The sequence below is a fragment of the Tursiops truncatus genome, chromosome 8, assembly GCF_011762595.2.
Source record: "Tursiops truncatus isolate mTurTru1 chromosome 8, mTurTru1.mat.Y, whole genome shotgun sequence".
Lineage (NCBI taxonomy): Eukaryota > Metazoa > Chordata > Mammalia > Artiodactyla > Delphinidae > Tursiops > Tursiops truncatus.
The window spans coordinates 15,274,726-15,294,794 of NC_047041.1; the positions used below are offsets into that span (position 1 = coordinate 15,274,726).

At 52.6% G+C, this 20,069-nt stretch overlaps 1 protein-coding gene across 5 annotated transcripts in view; it reads right to left on the minus strand.

Annotated features, from left to right (window-relative positions):
* Nucleotides 1-20,069, minus strand: part of CEP164 (centrosomal protein 164) — a 70,581-nt gene that overhangs the window by 20,312 nt on the left and 30,200 nt on the right. For 2 of the 5 annotated variants that reach the window (XM_073808156.1, XM_073808160.1), the window contains exons 6-14: nucleotides 19,250-19,405; nucleotides 18,719-18,853; nucleotides 18,010-18,087; nucleotides 9,668-10,051; nucleotides 8,617-8,697; nucleotides 6,658-6,741; nucleotides 2,588-2,673; nucleotides 1,400-1,567; nucleotides 391-537 (exon numbers count right to left, since the gene is read on the minus strand). In XM_073808156.1, the coding sequence (XP_073664257.1) occupies nucleotides 391-537; nucleotides 1,400-1,567; nucleotides 2,588-2,673; nucleotides 6,658-6,741; nucleotides 8,617-8,697; nucleotides 9,668-10,051; nucleotides 18,010-18,087; nucleotides 18,719-18,853; nucleotides 19,250-19,405 (1,319 nt within the window). The remainder of the gene's footprint in view (nucleotides 1-390; nucleotides 538-1,399; nucleotides 1,568-2,587; nucleotides 2,674-6,657; nucleotides 6,742-8,616; nucleotides 8,698-9,667; nucleotides 10,052-18,009; nucleotides 18,088-18,718; nucleotides 18,854-19,249; nucleotides 19,406-20,069) is intronic. The other 3 variants (XM_073808159.1, XM_073808158.1, XM_073808157.1) reach the window with 3 other exon arrangements.

A 20,069-nucleotide genomic window follows, 5' to 3' on the forward strand; every position in this document is an offset into this window, starting at 1 on the left:
ATGGTGTATACGTATGTAAACACTCACTGACTTGGACATTTCAGATGTATGTACTTTCGTGTATATAAATACCTCAATAATTTTTTCAAAGAAAAACATGCTTGGTAGAGGGGAAAACACGCTTTACCAGGTTTCTGCTAATGACCCAGGAGATACCCTCCCCCCTCCCCCTCGCTTCCAGCCTCGTACCCCAGGTGCTGACCAGGGGAGCCCCGGGGGCTGCTTAGGGGTCAAGGTTGCACGCAGAACCAAGGGTTCGCTCACTCTCCCCCCACTCCACTCCTTGAGCCGGAGCCAGAGCATCCCCTCCCCACCATCCAAGACCAGATGGGCACTGAAGCAATCCACACACAGTGCAGGGCAGTGACAGATGTGAAAACTGGCCCTTACGCCTCTGGCGAGACTGGCAGGGTGGGGCCGACCGCCATCTTCTCCTTGGGCCCCTCGGCCTCATCCTGCCCAGGGCCCAGCCCCTCAGCCTGGGAGCACTGCTCCTCGCCCCTCTCGTGGGCGGCAGGTGGGCTTGGGATCTCCTCCCTTGACAGCAACAAGGAAGCAACTGTGTTAAAGCCAGAGGAAGGTGAGAGGCTCCAGGTGTACCCCATTCAGGGTCAAAGGTCTGTGATGGGGACAAAGGAGGCAGCGGCCCTGGCAAGACCTGTGGTTTCCCTATCTCGGGTCTCAGATCCCAGCTCCCCTCCCTGCCTCTCCCCGAGCAGTTTACACTGAAGGACCAGATATTCGCGTCCCAGGTGGGATGCAGAATGGTTATGGCACCCAGGAGAGGCTCTGCACACAGCAGAGTTCCGCGGATGCTGCCAACTAAACACGGCTGCTACGCAGCCTCCCCCAGTGACTCATTCCAACCAGATGAGCTCTAAGACCAGCGTCTTTCTCTTGCCAGGGGAACAAACTAGCAAGTCTACACCGGCTCTGGAGCAGGCTAGGGAGTGAAGGTCCTTTCAGCTGGCCTCAGGGAAGCCCTGGGCCCCGCACCCAGCAGGGCTCCCCACAGGCTTGCTGAGTGACTAGCAGTGGGATGCCTGCTGGGAAGGAGGGGGCTGGCAGGTGGGGACCGGGGGAAATGGCCCCCCTGGCAGGAACAGCCTAGTCCAGGGTGACAGCAGTCTCTGCCCCGGCCCCTGGCAGGAGGGCAGCTGGGTCAGAAGACATACTTGCTAGTTCCAGAGTTTCTAAGCTCCCCTAATCAGACTGTGCACCCCGACTTTAGCTGTAGGCCAAGGACGAGGAAGAGGCAGATTTCCTAACTCTCCAGCTTGTGTGAAACACTCAGCAGAAATGTCTGTGGCGGATGCTTAGGCTGCAACCCCGCCCCCTGCTCTCCCCACCTCTCCAAGCCCGCCACGCCCACCCTGGGAGGCTTCCAGCCCACCCTTACCTCTGCAGGGAACCAGGGGGCGTGGGGCTGCCTGCAGAGCCCTCCCCAGGCTCCTCTGCCCCCTTCTGTTCCAGCTGCTCCTCCAGGGGCTGCGGGGGCCCTTCATCCGTGGCCTGGCTGTGAAGGGGACTCTGGAGCCGCTCCCCATGCAGAAGAGGAGGAGATAACCTGGGCAGAGCAGCAGAGTCAGGACCTCCACTCGGACAGCGGCAGGAGAACTGGGGAGTGGAGTACGGGGACCGAGGTCCATGCCTCCTGCGGGCTGGACCTCAGCCGGGGCCCCACCTCCATGGAGAGCCCATGGAGGTCAAAGCAGCCAGAAAAGCAGGACGAAGGAACTCCCTCCGGAGCTCTCCCTTTGCCTGGACTACACTCAGCCTTCCCAGGTCCCTGGGCTGCATTTGCTTGGCCCAGGAGTGAGAGCTGGGCACACTCACAGGTGTATGCATTCCTGCCATCAGTGGGGCTGGGGAGAGTGTGTGTGTGTGTGTTGGGGGCGGGGGGTGATGATGGAAGAACTGAGCAGAAAAGAGGGAGAAAAAGAGAAGCCAGACTCCAACGGTCAGACTATAGGCAATGCAGGAAGCTGCAGCTTCAAGTAAGAATGCTGATAGCTTTTCAGGGTCCAAAGAGTATCACGACCACCCGCTTCCCCTTCCAGGGTGGCAGCCCTTCTCTTATCATGGGCTCAGGTCTGAGAAGCTGGAAGCTCCTGTCTCTCACTCTCTCTCTCTCTCTCTCTCTCACTCACACACACACACACACACAGCCACGGCCATTTCTGATGTGGTAAGACCTGGCTCGGAGCTCTGAGCTGCACTACCGACCCTCTAACATGGTCCCCCGGACCTCGAGCAGGCTATCCAGCCCTGGCCCACGAGCAGGGACACACAAGGCTTCATCCAATCTGATGAAAAGGACAGAGCCTTGTCCCCACAATGGTGCTATGGGCACAAAGTACTCCCATATGCTCCAGCAGTACCTCCCACTCCTGACTTGGTTTGCGTACACACACACATACGCACACGCACATGCACACGCACACACGCAGACTTTGCAAGGCCATCCAGTCAGTTCACCATCTGCCTTCAGGCAGGAGCACACTGAGGTACGTAGACCAAAGCCAGGAATTCTGCCCAAGTCCACGCCATCCCAAAGCCCCTGAGGGTGGCCTCCCACGCACTATACCTCTCCGAGTCTCTGGACTTCTTGCTCTGCAGCTCATCTTGGCTGGACTGGCTGGCATCCTTGTCTTCTCTCCCCAACCTCTGGGCCTGTAGGCAAGTAGCAGTGGAAAGTGTATACTTTGGGGGTTGGGGGGTCTGCACTGGGTCCTTTAATCCTCCAACTGACTCTCATGCCAGGAGGAAGCACTGAGAGGTGGCTCTTGGTGAGTGAGGACCACTCGGGATGCAGAAGAGAAGGTCGCCTACTGCACAGTGAAGGCCCTGGGGCTTTGGCTAAGCCCCCAGGCTCACAGCTGCTCCCAGGGCCAGCCTTGCTGGCCTGGGGAGGATGAGTCAGACACTAAAGCCACCGCAGGCAGAGGCAGAGGCTGAAGCAGAACACATAAGAAAAAGAAAATCCTGCCTTCTGCAGTTGGAAACCCTTCACTGCCAGTTGTACAAAGCGGAGCCATCCATGAACACCCCAGATCCACAGAGGCCCCAGACCACCAGTGCCAGTGATAATCGGGGACGCTCAAATTAAGCGAACAAGACTGGGCACAGCAGACAAGCGCGTCAAAGAGGAAGGACCCTGGAGACATGGAGACTTGGTGAAATGACAGAGAGCTGTACTCCAGACGAGAAGGGCACTGTGTGGGCACCTGAAGGGAGGAAGACGGGGCGCTCCTCTGCTCCCCCGACACCCAGGTCCCATCAGTAGACAATGATGCCCCCTTCCTAGTCAGGGATTTTACCAGCCAGGCAGCGCAAAACAAAAAAGAAAGCCAACCCCAAATCTCATTTTAAAGCTTAGGCGTCTAGGCAAATTTAGCAAGCTGGTGAAAAAGGACTATTCTTGATGCATTCACATATTTTCTGCAGGGGTGAGGTCACGCGGGGAGAGTAGGGCAGTCAGCCTGGACTCACCCCTCTGTTCTAGCACCTCCTCCACTACGAAACGGGATAGCAAACCAGCGCTCACAGGGCTTCTGGTGAAGATTAAATGAGATCACGTACAGAAAGCCCGACTCCGGCCCAAAAGAAGGCATAATGCCACAAGTACGAGCTCTCCTCATACCCCCTCTCCTCTTCCCCAGCCTGAGGAAAAACAAAACACAGAAGAAACCAGCTTTGCCAGTGCCAGTCCCCATCCTAGGACCTGCACTCCTTCTGTCACACTGACAGGAGCCCTGTCTGTTCCGGGACACGAGGGTTAACAGGAGACGTGGGGCAGGAGACAGACAGCTCACTCCATCTTCCCCAGTAGGGCTCCGGCCGGGCTGGCACACCTCCGTGTCCCCAGCCCCATGCCCCCAGCCCCCCACACCTCTCCACTGGCAGCCTCAGCCCCGGCAGCTGTGGCGGACTCTGCCATCTGGATGGGTCTGAACTATAAGCCAGCTCCCCCAGATTACATGAAAAATAGCAATGCTGCCTGGGAGTGCCTCCTGGTGCCCGCAGCAGAAGGGCTCCCTGCCAGCGCTGCCACTCCTAATCGCATCAGCCGGGCAGAGACCGCAGACAATGGCGGGGCGGGCCGCCCTTCTCCCACCCCACCTCCTTCCCTTCCAGAGCTCAACTCACAACTTGTCTTCCCTACAATTCACAACGAGCTCAGCAGACAGCTCCCCCTCTCTTTTCAAGGAAAAACAAAAACAAAAACAATCACACAGGCCAATCTATTTCACAGACTAAAATACAAGATGGGTAACAAAGTGCAGTGATTGTAATTAATATCGGCGGACGGAGCCCTGAATCAGAAAGGACAAACTACAGACAAGGCCTGTCTATTTCCTTATTTCACCTTCCATACTTCTGCTAGAAACTCAACTAGCCCCCAGCTACAGAATAAGGGACACCTTGGGTAAGTACGCAGACAGAGGTATTTTGAGCAGAGTTTTTACCTGCTCCCTAGACATTTTTGCCCGAGAAAGGGAGTCAAAGGAACCAGACAAAGAAATCAGGCATATCGGCACTCTTTAGAAAGGGGAGACACAAGCACATTCTAAGCCTCCGGCCTAAGACTGCTCGAAACACCACTTCCCCAACCTAAACTTAGCTCCGGGGTTTTGTTTTTTGTTTATGATGCAGTCCTCAGTTTAATAAATCCCAGTAAGTCACAGTGCATTCATAAAGCAGAATGCTATGCAACCAATAAGAGGAGTAGGGCAGACCTGAAATAGCACAGAAATCAGTTAAGGGTCTATTCTCGAATTTGAAGAGCATATTGCCAAGCAGTTTTTAATAGCACAGTTCCAATTTCTGTAGGAAAAAAAAAGATTAACAAATAGAAAATAAATACATGCTTATATGTGTACAGAAAATTGTCCGGAAAGGCACATGAAAAATGTTAATGGAAACTAACAGTCCCTACCTGCGGGAGGGAGTAAGGCTGCAGGAAGTAGAAGACTTTGACCTTCTGTATTATTTGAAATAACTTTATGGTCATTTTTTGTAACCTATTATAAAATTCATCATGTTTGTAATTCATTATAATCATTATCTTGACCGTGGTGGTGATTTGAAAGGTGTATACATATGGTAAAACTTATCAAATGGTACCATTTATATGTGTCCAGTTTATTTATGTCAATTGGATCTCAATAAAGATGCACAAAAAATGTTTAAGTGAACAAAAATTAATTTAGCTCAGTTCTAAGCTTCTGTGCTGGCCCTGGCCTTGGGAGAGATCCAGAGAATATGGAAAACGGACAAGTGCCCCCCGGAAAGACAAAGGGGACTGTACCTATGGTTCTATCCGTCCCACAAAGAGGCTGCTTCTTGTCCCTCCAGCTCTACCTCCCTGCTCAGCCCCTCCGTGCCCTGAAGTGAGGGGCAGACACAATCCTGCAAAGGGCTCCACGCGGTCAGCCAACCTGAGCACCCAGCGCTGCCCCACGCTGGTCATGAGATACAGCTTAGGGCCCCCTCTGCCAGGGCGGCTGCCAGAGGGTGCTCATGAGAACCAAATGCAAGCCAGGCCCTGCTACTGCTTTATACCAAGTGGCATGGCCCAAAAAGAGGCTGCTCGCCTCATGAGGTCTTAGGCAGGCCCTAGAAATCTGTCTTCTTTAAAGCCCCCCAAGTATTCTAATGCTGGCCAGATTCTGGAGACGGAGCAATGGAAATTCACCTTGCCCAGCCTACTCAGCAAGGTGTCTCTCAAATCACCTGCTCCAAAGCCTTCCTGACAAACACCACCTGGCCTTGTCTGTGCCCTTCAAGGCCTCCAAACCGCAGTGCTGCAGACGGTGGGGACCAAGGTCCAGCAGAACCAAGAAGAACATGTCAGGCACAAATGCAACCGACCTTGTAACTCCATCCTGTCTCAGGACTCGCTTCACTAAGGGCACCCAGGCCTGATTCACATTAAATACCTTGTTTCACCCAAACCAAATGCCCGCTCAGACTTGCAAAGACCACAAGTCAGAATCGCTCTCCTCTCAACAACCCTACAGAGGAGGCAAAAATGATCTTGGCTTCAAGCTCCTTAAGGACAGGGTCTGTGTCTGAGCTTACATCTGGCAGGGGAGACAAAGAACCATAAAACAAAAGCAGCAGCACTAAGGGGAGCAAGGGAAGGAACGATAAATCGTGCTTGGAGGAGGTGACGTCAGAGGTGGACCTCCAAGACCAAGAAAGAGCTTGCCGGGACAAAAGGAAAAGCAGCCCAGCGGGCAGAGTGGTGAAGGGGGTGGAGGGTGTGGCCCCAGGGGAACGGCGAGTGGTGGGCACAGCCGGGGCATGGGCGGTGGGCTGAGGATGAGGCTGCAGAGGTTGGATGGGCCAGGTTGGGAAGTGCCTTGAAACCCACACACTACACAGCGCTTTGCACGGGAGCAAGTGGTCGGCCCTCAGTTGCTAAGTGACTGGATAAACAGATAAATATATGGCGGTGGAGGACATGGAATGACTGAATTCACGGCAGCAACAGAGCATGTGTGTCGGAAGCCCCATCACAGGCACCGTCAGGGCCTTGCCTTAATGAATCAGAAGGGAGAGAACTCCCAGAAATGCACCCTGGGATGGGCAGGACTCAGCTCTTGATTATCCTCAAAAGTGAGGCTCCAGCCCAGCCCTAGAGAGACTCACCTCCCAGCGGGCTCCATCCAGGACAGGGGAGAGCATGCCCACATCCAGCAGGTGCTCCGAGATCCGGCTGTGGAAACCGAAGTCCTGGAGATGGTAGGGACGGGGAGGTCAGCTCTCCTCTGTCACGCTCAGCGCCCACCAGGGATACAGGGCCTCTCCTCCACCCCCACCTTCCAGAAAGACGCCTACTACATGCCAGGCACTGTACCAAGCACCCCGACAGCTACTCATTAATTTCACCTTCAAAATTAACACTGCGACTGGATGGAAAGGTATGTGGCAAAGCAGGTACGGTAAACTGTTCACTGTAGACTCCAGGTGGTGAGAATGAGGCTATTCGCTGTAAAAGTCTTTTAATTTTTCAGTATGTTTGAAATTTTTCATAATCAAATTACAGGGAAAAAAGTAACCCTATGAGACTGATCCTCTTATTCTTATCTCACAGAGGAAGCAGTTTGAGAGCCCAAGTAATTTATCCAAGGTCACGCATCTGGTAAGCAATAGGGCTGGGGGTCAGAAGTGCCCTGGGCCGACTCCAAAGCCCAAGCTCTTTGTGTGACATGTGCTGCAAAGCATGTCACTTTCCAGCTGTCTCTCCCTCCTGGTGCCCAACCAGGAGGCCAAAGTGCCCAGAAGCCCTGTGGGCAGCTTGGACACCAGGGCCTGCCAGGCTCCACCCAGCTGGTTCCTTCCCCTTCCCATACAGGTGTCCCTCTGGACAATGGGGATGAATTAGGGCCACTTCCTCCACCAGCTTCTCTTTGGGACGGGCAGCAAGTGCCCACACAGGTGCCAGCTCCCCGCAGCCCTTTGGCTGCCGCAGAGCCACGAGCCCGCCCCCTCCGAGCCCAAGATCGTCACTGGGCTAGGTGACGGACGGCTACCTGACAGCACGCTAACAGGGACAGTTCTGTCATCAGCCCTGATAAATGCAGGCGCGCCCAGCCAAGGTCTGGTCCTGCTGTCTGTGGCTTCCTCCACCCACTCCCGTAGAGAAGAAAAATGCCGATGGGCAGCCCGTTCCTCCACACAGTGGCTCCTTCAGCAGGGCCGGGGCCCTTGCTTCAGAGAGTTCTGTGACACAGTGATTCTTCATGACGGTTTGTGCCAACAAGGACTTTGCCTCCCGTTCCTAGCTTGTGGGTTTTCTTTGCTGATGACATTTCCCTTTCAGCGTGAGTTCTACTCCACTCAATGCAGCTGCCATCTGGTTCCTAAGCCCATGGCTCAGTGAGGGGCTTGAGCGCACAGCCTCCTAATTCCTCTGCACCCCCTCGTATCATTACTGTTCATCCCTGACCCTCTCCCACTAATCCCTTCCCTTTGATCTGCCTCCTCCGAACAGATGGAGTGTGGTTTCTGGAAAAAGTGCTCTGCCAGAAAGCACCCCGAACTCCTCCCCATAGATAACAAACCTGGCAAGTGACGCCAGGCTACAGCAGGCTGCGTGGAAGCGCTGGGACAAAGAAACCATGGATGCTGGCATTCCAGGACAAAGTCGTAACTTGGGAAATGATACCACACCACAGCATCCTTCCTGGTCAGAGCCTGAGAGCCTGAGGACTGGTCCTCACCATGGCTCAGTGATTCCATAAACACACAGTCTCTAACCTCCTAGGTTCATGTAATGCTCCTGGGCTAGAGCCCAGAGGCAATGACCTCATATGATCTCACAGGCAATTCACACAGCAGTAATAGTAATAACAGCTATGTCTGTTTAATGTTTATATGCTAATGTTTTATACTCTTTACACCACTTGCTTCTCACAACAAACCTATAAAGTAGGTAGTGTTATCCTTAGTACGCAGGGCTGAGAAAATGGAGTTAGACAAGACCCAAGTTTGAGTCCTAACTTCCCCACTTACAAGCTGTGAGATGCTCAGCGAATCACTCAAACACAGGACCTCGCAAACCCATGCTCTTCACCACCACTCTGCTGCCCCCCATCTCAGACTCACCAGGCCAAGAAAGGACTTGGGGTCAGAAGCAGTGGAGTCTGAGGGCTGTAGTTCCTTCATGTGTTCACTGATCTCTGACTCCTGGGGAGACAGACCCACAGAGAAGTCACCAGAGCAGAGGACAGAGGGTCGTGATCACTATCCACGGTGCCAGTACAGGGCTGAACCCAAACCGAAATCCACCTCTTCTGGAAAACCTGGAAGAGGCCTGTGGACCCTCCCATTCTCTCTGGACACCTGCCCCCGGCCCCCTCAGGCTGGGCAGGGCAACACTCCTTACACTTGGAAGGAGGGCCAAGTGAAGCAGAGTGGGAGATGGTTAGAAAGTCGGCAGTGGGGAAGTTTGATGGGATCCTAGGAAAACAAGATGAGAGTATCTTTTCCAGGAAGTAGCTAAAAGCTCTTTAAATGAATTCCCTCACCATCCACCTGGAGGAAGGGCGGGACTAAGGGCTGGAAAATAAAGATGCCAAATGCTCTCACAGCTGGGTCCTACTTCTATCCATCCGAGTCACTGGCCTGATCTTACCAAGCAAGACTCCCGTGTCTTGGGTTGTTCAAAGGAGCCAGAGAGACCAATGAAGAGTCTTCTTGTACCCTAACTGACCAATGCCGGGGCAGGACACTCCCAAACGTCCCCCCCCCACTCCCCTCAACAGGCTCCTCTCTCTGCAGGAACACAGGCTGCAACCATGACTCACCCCAAACTGATGTCAAGAAGTAGGAGGGGGAGGCAGGAAATGGCAAGAGGAAGTAAGTGGGAGACCAGAGGAATAGGAATACCCCAGGAGGTGCCAACGGAAAAGCAATTTTCTGCTCTGAATTTCTAGTGCCAGCAGGTTTGGAGTTTCATTCAGGATTTTACTGCCTGCTGGGTCTGGGCATATTTGTCACAATTAAGAGTTCTGGCTGATGTTGCCGACCCATTGCCGGGCCTGCAAATGCAGCTCCTGACTCAGTAATAAAGATGAAGGAAGAGCAACGTGCACAGGGCATGAGAGAGCAGCAGAGGGCTGCAGCCAGCAACTGCCCACGGGACAAGGTGACTTACTTCGCTCGCCTCTGATCTGCTCTCTTTCGGGACGGAAGCCTCCTTCTTTGGCTCCTTTGCTGCCTCTTCCTGCAGGGAACCCTCCTCTCTTGCATCCACCGGGTCCTCTGGTGCCTCTTTTTTATTGGCTTTGGCAGGCTGATCGCCCGCGGGGTCACCCCCGGGGTCCGCCACACTCCTGGACATCCCGGGATCATTCTTCTCATTCTTTTCTTTTTCTGGGAGCCAACTTGCCCCTGTTCCCTGTTGCCCTTGGCCATCGGCACTGCTCAGGCTGCTATCTGCACGTCGGCCGAAGAGCTTGCCAGGAGTAGGGGGGCTGGCAGCGTCGGAATCCAGAGAAGTGTCCTTCTTCTCCTCTGGCTGGCTTGTTCTTGGAGATTCCTAGGGAGCAGAAGACCGTGTCAGAAAGGAAGACGTCAGGAATTAATAAAAGGGTTTAGAGACTTGCTACAAGACGGAGCTGCCATTCCTTGATGCCTACAGTTCTGAAACCAATGGCTATCCCACACCTCAAAAGCATTTAAAAACACAGGTTCCTGGCTCCAGCCCAGCTCCACCGACTCTGAAATTCTATGGTGATCTGAACACACCCAACCTGACCCCCGTCCACTGAGGAGCTTGGAATCCAGTGCACTGCACTATACAACTCTGTCACCACCCATCACTTTCTCGAGTGATAAATCTGGCTCATTCCAGCCCCATTAGATGGCAGGCTCAGAAGTCAATATTTGTTTACGAGGATGATGACGGAGAACCGCATGAGAGAAAAGTACCAAAGTCTAGAGTTTTCATTTTTAAAAGGCAGCAGGGAGGAAATATCAGGAGGGTACACTTCTTGCACAGCAATGAGGGTAGCTCTCTCCCTATAGCCTCAGGGGGCTGCATAAGCAGCCCTGGAGCCAGGCTCCTCTGTCGGAGGACCATCAAGTGAGTCCTCTGGGCAGCAGGTGCCAGATGGGGTGAGGTGTGTAGAAGACCAAGTGGGGGAAATGCCCATGAGGATACGGGAGGTGGGGAGAGGCTTCGGAACGCAGGTCTGAGACCTGTGACATGGGAGAGGGAAGGAGGGGGCTTGAGTAGGAGAGCCTCAGGCCACAGCACAGTTCTGAAAGGGTCTCGGCCCCATGGACAGTCTCGCAGCCGTCATGCAGAAAATGGCCCTGCTCCGGGGCCCGTTGCACCCCATCAATTCCATCAACAAGCCCGGCCTTGGCACGAGCCGGGGTGGATCAAAGGTTCAGCAGCTGCAGGCCGTTAATCCCCCAAGGTCCCCTCTGCAGGGTCTCTTGAAAGGAGATGGGAGCAGGCCACCTCTACAGCTGCCCACCCTGCTCCTCGTTCACGAACCCCATGGTAAAGACCAGGAGAAACCTTTAGAGCTCCCACAAGAGAAAAAGGAACTCCTCCCTTGGAAATACAGCCTGCGATCTCTCCTAGGCTCAAGCAGAGAAGCCTTCTTCCCAGAAAACACCTGTCCTAAACCTGGGCTGCCAGCGTGGACAACTTCTTGGCAGGGATTTTTGAGACTTCCTGAAGCCTGACCCTGGACACTCCAACAAGAAGCGTGATGACTAGAGTCCAGAGGGCCAAGGAAAAGCCCCAAACACGCCATTCACCATGCTGTCTGCTTGTTAAAGAACCCACAGAACCCAAGGCCATGACCATCCACTGCAGGTCTGGCAGCCGACTGACAAGCCCACCCAGACTTTCCAAGGATGGTTAAGAGAGGCAGGAAAGCAGACCACTTCAGAGCCCGACTTCGGAGACAGAACATCCAGGTTCAAATCTTGTCTCCGTGCTTACAGGGACCCTAGGCAAACTGTTTAACTTCTCTGGGCCTCAGTTTCTTCCTCTAAAATACGGGGGTATGGGCCTATCTCATAAGATTGTTGGAAAGATTAAATAAGTTAACACTCATCGAGTGAGTAAAGAACAGAGAACCGCGCCTGGCGCACCGTAAGCGCTCCATAAGCGCTAACTCGTGTATTACGATGAGACCCACAAGTTCAGTCACCGAGCACCTTCTATGAGCCAAACCCCACCGTGGCGACCTGAATAGGAAGATGGGTCCTGCCCTCAAGGAATTCAGCTGAGAATGGAGAAAAGTGAAACATCCCAGGTGGCCCTGGCTATGAGCCTTTACTGCCCAAAGCAAAGGGCACCGGACATGGTGGTGACGCTGTGGTCAGTGCCACGCCTGTCCCAGGGAGAAGAGCAGAGGCTGAACAGAGAAGTGGTGGGCTTCCCTCATGCCCTGGCAGCACAAAGGCAGGGTGCCCTCCACGGCTGCCCACCCTCCTGACACCCTAACTTATAGTGTGGAGGAAGTCTTCATGGTCACTGGGTGCAGAGGGGCCAAGATGAGCTCCTCCTCTTTGAGAGGCATCTTCAGGGCGAGGCCAGGTGTCCCCGCAGCAGCCGGCTCTCGGCAGCAGCCAGCACGCAGTGACCGGTCTGTGGGGCTCCTGGATGCCAAGAAGGACGTGGGAGTGTCTCGGGGGGAGTGAGGGGTCTGACTCAGCAAGCACAGCCAAGCCACCCCGGCCGCGCTCATCTCATGATGAAAGAAAGGCAACAGGCCTTGGATTAGGGGGCAGAAGAGGTGTCGGACCACCAGTTCACATCTCCTCACACGGCCCACAGCCCTTCTCACCCAGCCCAGCCCTGCCTGCTCCTCTGAGGTCATCTCCAGACACACACACATCCTGCCTGTGAACAAACATTACACCATCTCCCTGCTCTGCCGTGTGCGTTCTTAATACACACACAATCTACCCTGACAAGCTCCCACTGGTCCTCACGGCATCGCCTCTTCCAGGAAGCCTTCCTGAGATCAGCCTTCCTCATCTTCTTTCACAACAACTACTGTCTTATAACTGCTGACTTCCTTGCCTGTTGCCCTCACCAAATCAGCTCCCTGTTATCCTCAGTGTCTAGTTTCTGGCACATAATAGGTGCTCAGTCAATGCTTGTTGACTGAATATTAAAAGTGATTAAGTGGGGCTTCCCTGGTGGCGCAGTGGTTGAGAGTCCGCCTGCCAATGCAGGGGACACAGGTTCGTGCACAGGTCCGGGAAGATCCCACATGCCGCGGAGCGGCTGGGCCCGTGAGCCATGGCCGCTGAGCCTGCGCGTCCAGAGCCTGTGCTCCGCAACGGGAGAGGCCACAACAGTGAGAGGCCCGTGTACCGCAAAAAAAAAAAAAAAAAGATTAAGTGGGTCAATGCAGATACAGGAGTTCCTACTCTGTAAAATGGAGATGTGATATCTATTTTACAAAATTATACAGGGATTAGACTATTATTTGTTATAGTGCTTATGAAATGGAAAATAGCTAAACAAATATTAACTATTAATATTCAAGATGACGGAAAAACAAGTAACCTATCAAAAATCAGAAGACACCAGATCCAGGGGGAGATTCCCATTCTTACACATGAGAGAATATGGCCAGACTACAGAATGTCAGGCCCAGGCTATGCCACTCTCAAGCTAAAATTCTTCAAAAGAAAAATGTTCCATGGAGCTTATCCTATTCTGTCTACGTAAATAGTAAAATATTAAAACATGGCTAACATGAAAATAAGTGAACTTGCATTCCCTGCGCCCACATCAACTAACTGCAATGACAGGACAGCCAGGGGGACGTCTTGAGGGGAAGGACAGCAGGGGGAGACTAGGCATTTGTTGTGGATTATCCACAAATGGATGAACGAGAGCTGAGTGTCTGGAAAACCCAGCTGACTCCACGCTGCCCTCCTTTAACTCAGCCCCTGCTCCTCATTCCATCGCGGGGCCCATGGCCTGAGGCCCGGCCCAGGACGCACACCCAGGCCCCTGCGCACAGCCTCCTGCGCCAGTGTTCTGCAGGGCACCCGGGGGATGTACCCACAGCACAGCTCTGCTCTCAGCTCAACCGTGCTCACACTCCTTCTGTCTCCTCCTGTCACAGCCCCAGGTCCTTGAGTATAAGGCAAATTCCTGCTGTCTTTTTCCAAAAAGACTTTGCCATCTGCATGAAGAGGGGGGTGCAGGAGAGTGCCTGTACGAACCATTTCATGAATATTTAACATATCCCCCCAAAGCTATGAGGTCTCCCATGCTGCAATCCCCCTGCTGCGGTCCAGAGCACAAAGGCAGGGGCCCTACATTCCACACGGCTCAGGAGGGCGAGAGTGGGAGACAGGGGAGCGGAACACCATGTCCTTGCATTGATCCTGTTCTGGGGAGACCCCCCCCCACCAAGCCAAACACCAGTCGGTTTATTTTCCATGTCTCCTTCCCACCCAGTCGGTCTCAGTTCTTTGCACTGCTCCCCAGTGCTGTTAGCGCTTTCCAATCACACTGACATCATCCTGTTATTTCTAAGCCCAGCTCCCTCCCTCCCCTTTGATCTGCTGATGGTCTTTTCACCAGCACTACAAGGCCATCTGCTGCCTGCTCACCTACCCTTCAGCCTCCCCTCTTGCACTCCCATCCATTCTCAGTGTCTGTTCCAGGAATGTATCCTTTTTGATTCTGTAATAGACTAGAAATGGGTTTAAGTTGAAGGCAGCAGAGGAGGGGGAAGGAGACACACAGAGAGAGAGAGAGAAAGAGAAAGAGAGAAAGAGAGAAAGAGAGAGAGAGAGAGAGAGAGAGAGTGAGAGGCATTCTTGCCATCCTACTGCCCTCTCATGGAATCATGAGCAAAGTGACTGTTGACAGCGAAACAGGGTAAAACAAACCACAGAATAAGCGCTCCATCTCAGGCTGCCAGGGCTGCCCAAAAGCAGGAAGAGGTGGGCAGCTCAGAGGACCCAAGGTCTATAAACTGGGACAAAAGCCATTTTAAAGGGCATGGTAAGCAGAGGCAGCTTTGTCTGTCCTAAAACCCCCGTTCATCCCCACCACTAACCTTCCCCACCAGGAGAAGCCCCAGTTCCTGCCTGAGGTTAGAACGCAGGAATTCAACACTCCATGTGGCAAAAAGAACTAAATCTGCTGGGATGCTAGAGATGGGGTGGGGGCTGGGGGGAGTGTATTTAACACCTCCCACTCCAGACATTTCTCCCCATCACACTGGGTTGCCTATTTATATTAAAGAGGTTATAAAAAATATATTTAAAAGCTCTACTCCCCCAGAGAAGCATATAAAGATCAGAAGGGAAGCTTTTGAGAATCCAGGACATGTCAAAGAAGAAAATTCCTTTTTTTGTGGACGTTTGTAAACTATTATAGAGGAAAAATTAACTAGCCCAAGTCAAAGCACATCATGATTGATCCACATCGGGATCTTCAATCCACCAGCTGAAGCGGGCATCCAGTGTCCACTCTACCCAGGACCTGGGAAAGCCCAGAGAAGAAGAAAGCACAACACGACCTGCCAGGACACCCTCTGGTCCCAGCGTGGCTCATTCATTCACTCACCTATTCATCCACTCAATCGCTCAGCGAAACATACCCACGCACTTCCCAAGTTCCAGGGAGCAGGCCAGGTTCCAGACACGCACACATGAACAGGGCACAATCCCGACTCTCACTTTGCTCAGTCTTGTGGAGACTACCCTCTTCCTCCAAAAGCCAGCGAGTCCTCCTGACACCTCATTCCTACTCATGGACAGCCTTCCAGGCTCAAAACCTGAGCCACTGATTCCATCAGCATCATAAGGTCTTAATGGCAGATGAGAAGAAATAAAGTTATCATTTCAGGGAACCAGAAACAGAAGGCTTTGGATTTAATGCAAACAGACCAGGCCCCATTCAGAAGGAAGTGTCAGAGTAGAGCCAGATCAGGTTGATGACACTCAGAAAACGTGTCACGTGGCAGAAAGCATCAAAGTCACAATCAAAACATATCTGACTGCGCAGAGGCAAAAACGGGGACCGTTTCTGAGGCTACAGAGTGAGCCTAAGTATAGCATGGGGCCTGCCCAATGGCTAGAGCTGCGTCAGCTGGGAGAGCCCACCTACACCTAGGTGTCAGCCAGCATTCTCAACCTCAGCCCACCTGGGACCTTCCCCCTAGCTCTCAAGGTGAGCTGAAGACCAAGGAGTAAGAGTCAGAAACAATAAGACCGTGGAAAGGGATGATAAGGACATAAATAAAAGATAATAAGGAAACATTTAAATCCATGATACGGGCACTGCTGTTTCACTGGTCAGTTTTGTGGTCATTCTAATAAATGTGAGTGATCTCTTTCAGTTCAAAGTCTTTAAAAGAATTTTCTATTTTGTGAAAAGTTTAACTGACCTCGCAATCAATATTTCAATGTCTGGGGAAATCTGAGTTGTTGACTTCATGATTTATTGGTTGTGTGAATACTTTGGACATATTTAGAGAAAGCTTAATTGTTAAAAATTAATAAATTAGACAATAGACCGAGAACAAATAGTAGGGAATGTTCTTTTTCAAGTAGAAGAATGTACTGGGGTTTTTTAGTTATTACGACGACATGATGAGTTTCAGGCTTTGTTTGTTTGTTTGAAAGAACATTCTGGGACTTCCCTGGTGGAGCAGTGGTTAAGAATCCTCCTGCCAATGCAGGGGACACGGGTTCGAGCCCTGGTCTGGGAAGATCCCAGATGCCGCGGAGCAACTAAGCCCATACGCCACAACTGCTGAGCCTGCGCTCTAGAGCCTGCGAGCCACAACTACTGAGCCCGCGTGCCGCAACTACTGAAGCCCGCGCGCCTAGAGCCCGTGCTCTGCAACAAGAGAAGCCACCATAATGAGAAGCCCGCGCACTGCAACGAAGAGTAGCCCCCGCTCCCCCGCTCACCGCAACTAAAGAAAAGCCCGCGTAGCAACAAAGGCCCAACCCAGCCAAAAATGGATGGAAGGAAGGAAGGAAGGGAGGGAGGGTGGGAGGAAGGGTGGAAGGGAGGGAGGGTGGGAGGGAGGGAAGGAGGGAAGGAGGGAAGGAGGGAAGGAAGGAAGGAAGGAAGGAAGGAAGGAAGGAAGGAAGGAAGGAAGGGACATTCTGGTGGGAGTGGAGGACAGACCAGGGAAAGAGATGAGAAGCAGCAGGACTGCTGGGGGGATTTTCCGGAAGCTAGTTCCATCCATATTCTGCATTTCCCAGGCCTCATGCCTTTGCTCAAGCTGTCCACCTGCCTAAAACATCCCTTCCACCCCCACATCTAAAACCTCCCTACTCTTCAAGACCGGGGTCAAATGTTGTCTCATCCAAGTTCTCCCTCATCTCTGGGCAGGTAATTTCTCTGCCCTCAGAACTCCTCCAAAGAGTGTACCTGTGCTCGAGCTCTTTATACACCTGGCCCTGCTTTACAGTTTCCTAAATATTCATTTATTCAACGTGTACTAAGCGCTCACTAAGCACTGAGTGCCCAGCATCCTTTCTCTCCAACTGCACACTCCCAGAGGCCCGCCCAGGCCACTCCTTACCAGTGCTGGGATCGACCACAGCACAGCTGCCGCCACACAGCCAGCATTCGACAAATGCTAAGCATCTGGACAGCATTACACCTCTGTTCAAAACCTCCCATGGCTCCCAATGCCGGTGTAACCCAGTCCCAACTTCTCAGCTGGCACTCAGGTCCTCCACGACCCAGCCCAACCTACCTCCACAGCCCCATTTCCCACTCCTCTCCCACACGCGCCCTGGGCTCCAGGCAGGAGACACCCTCGTGCTCCGCTCCTGTGCAGTGCCCTGCAGCTGGAGCTCTCCCTCACCACTCGCCTCTGCTCGTCCGGTCCCACCCACCGTCCTTCCTGGCTCACCTCAGATGTCAGATTCTCAATAAGGCCTTTCAAACGGACAGGAGACCCCGACTTCTCCCCAGCCACAACACTGTTTTACCACCCTGACGGCGGCCCTGCATTCCACTCCGAGTCCCAGCTACGTAAGTCTCTCTTTTATGAGACTCTTCGAGGGCAGGGACCACAGCTAACTGAGGCGTGCGTGGCCAATAGCACCTAGCAAAGTGCCTCATGTAGAAACATTCAATAAACGGTGGTTATCTGAGAAATGAGTGAATGGATGAATTCCTTTCCACGCTTGTGCTTCCCCAAACCCCAGAAATCCCATCTGGACAGGACTGGGACAAAATGGTACTCCTTCCAAACAAGTCTCCCACAAGGAGGAAGGCTGAAGAAGGGAGGAGGGCGACTTCCTTGGCGGTCCAGTTGTTGAGACTATGCGCTCCCAATGCAGGCGGCCTGGGTTCGATCCCTGGGTCAGGGAACTAGATCCTGCATGCTGCAACTAAAGATCCCGCATGCCGCAACTAAGACCCGGCGCAGCCAAATAGATAAATAAATATTTTTTAAAAAAAAAGAAAGGAAGGAGGGACCTGCCAGGCTGAGGCATCTGCCTGCAGGGGCTTCAGGCTCTTACCTCATACTCGAAGTCACCCCCCAGTGCCCCGATGTCCAGGTGCAGGTTCTTAAGAAGCTCACTTGAGCTTCGGACACTCTGAAAATGAAAACGATGGCAAGGAAACTGGTCAGCCCAGGGGGCCGAGAAGCCCCTCACTGGTTATACTTTCTGGGTCAGACCCAGCAGGTACACAGACTGAGCAAGGAATGAAGCTGTGGGCTGGAAAATCATTTTCACTTATTTTCAAAGTAGCACAGAGGTTAGCCCAAAGGTAAAGACAGCTCAGCTCAACTATCCACCAGCAGATGAACGGCTAGACAAAACATGGTATATTCATACAATGGAATATTATCCAGCCACATGTGCTATATAACATGGATGAACCTTGAAAACATTATGCGACATAAAAGGACAAAGACAGTATGATTCCACTTACATGAAATGTCTAGAACAGGCAAATTCACAGAGACAGAGAGTAGATCTGGGACTGGGGAGAGGGGAGGATCCAGAGCTTTGTTTAAAGGGTACAGAGATTATGGGATTATGAACAAGTTCTGGAGATGCATAGTGGTGATGACTGTACAACACTGTGAAGGTAGTTAAGGTCACTGAACTGTACGCTTAAAAGTGGTTAACATGGTAGACATATTTGACCACAATTTTTAAAAAAAAAATTTTTTTTCATAGCACAGAGGGTTTCCAGGCCAAGAAAAGGATTCATTCTTACCTGGTTGTCACTCTCCGCCTCATCCTCCTCATTGGTCTCCTCTCCTAAAGCCAAGAGGCTGAGAGCATTCTTGTCCTCATGGATGGAGCCCAGGAGACCCTTTGTATACGCAGAAGTCTTGAGACCCTGTGAAGGCTCCAAAATAGAGAAGGAAAACCAAGGCACTTACGGGGAAGACCCTCAGCTGCCTTCTCCTCTCTCTTTCTGTTCAGATGGCTCCCAGAGCAAGCCCACCACCTCCAGGAAGCTGACCCCAGCAGCTCCAGCTCACGGATCCCTCCCTGTCCAACTCCTGCTGCCCTGGCTGCAGGGACTGGGAAGTCACCACTGCAGTCCCTATGCCCTGGGTCCATCCTCCACCACCCAGAGCCCCTGTTCAGCATCCTCCAGGTGTGACTCATCTTCCCCACTAGATTATGAGCATTAAGGACTCAGCCCATGCCCTCTATTTCTCATCCATGGGTCACGGTTCCTAGCATGGAACATGGAGGCCCCACGGTAACTACACTGAACACAAGAAGAAGCATTTACCATTGAGAGTTCTCCATGCTGACCAGACTCCACCGAGCTCCCCAGGCTCACGCTTTGAGATCCACGAAGAGCAGAGGGCGGGGCATCCACCAGGCCCCTTAACGGGGCCAGACCCCCGAGAGGAATGTGGACGGGGGCTAACGGGGAGCCCAGGGCCTGGGCAACAGAAAACATCCTGTTACAAACCCAAGAAACCACAGGGCTCTGAGTGTGGAGATGGATATAAAAATAAAACATCTAAATCCTGCCCGCTCAAATTTAAACCGCCTCCGTTCGGAGGCTGCTAATGAAACACAACATCCAGAAATTACCATCGTGCCAGCCGTGTGAGAATCACGGGCTGGCTTCCTGATCCTCGTAACTCTGGGCCTGTCTCTCAGCAAATGGTTCTTTCACATCTGGCAGATGCTGCAGAGGACTCTGCTCTCCCTCCGAAGCCACAGAGGAAGTTGGGGGGTTGGGGGGAGAAGAGACAAAAGCCTCATCTACCAGCATGAGAAGTCTCAATAGATAAACTTGAAAACGGATGAATCAAGAAACAGCAGTCTAAGCATATTATTTACAAATATGGAAGCAAACACTGGAAGAGAGCCGTTGCCTCTGGGGAGGGGTACCCACACCCGAGAACTGCTGTATTTCGTTCTATGCCTTTTGGCTCGACTTGACATTGTTTAATAACATGGGCATGTCTTATTTCAATTAAAATAAATATTAACTATGAAAAATACACATGAGCAACAAAAGAACTCTCTTTCCGCTCTCCACTGATGAGGAAAGGGGCTGGAGGGAGCCTCGCCAGAGGACTGTGCAGGCCCCTCCT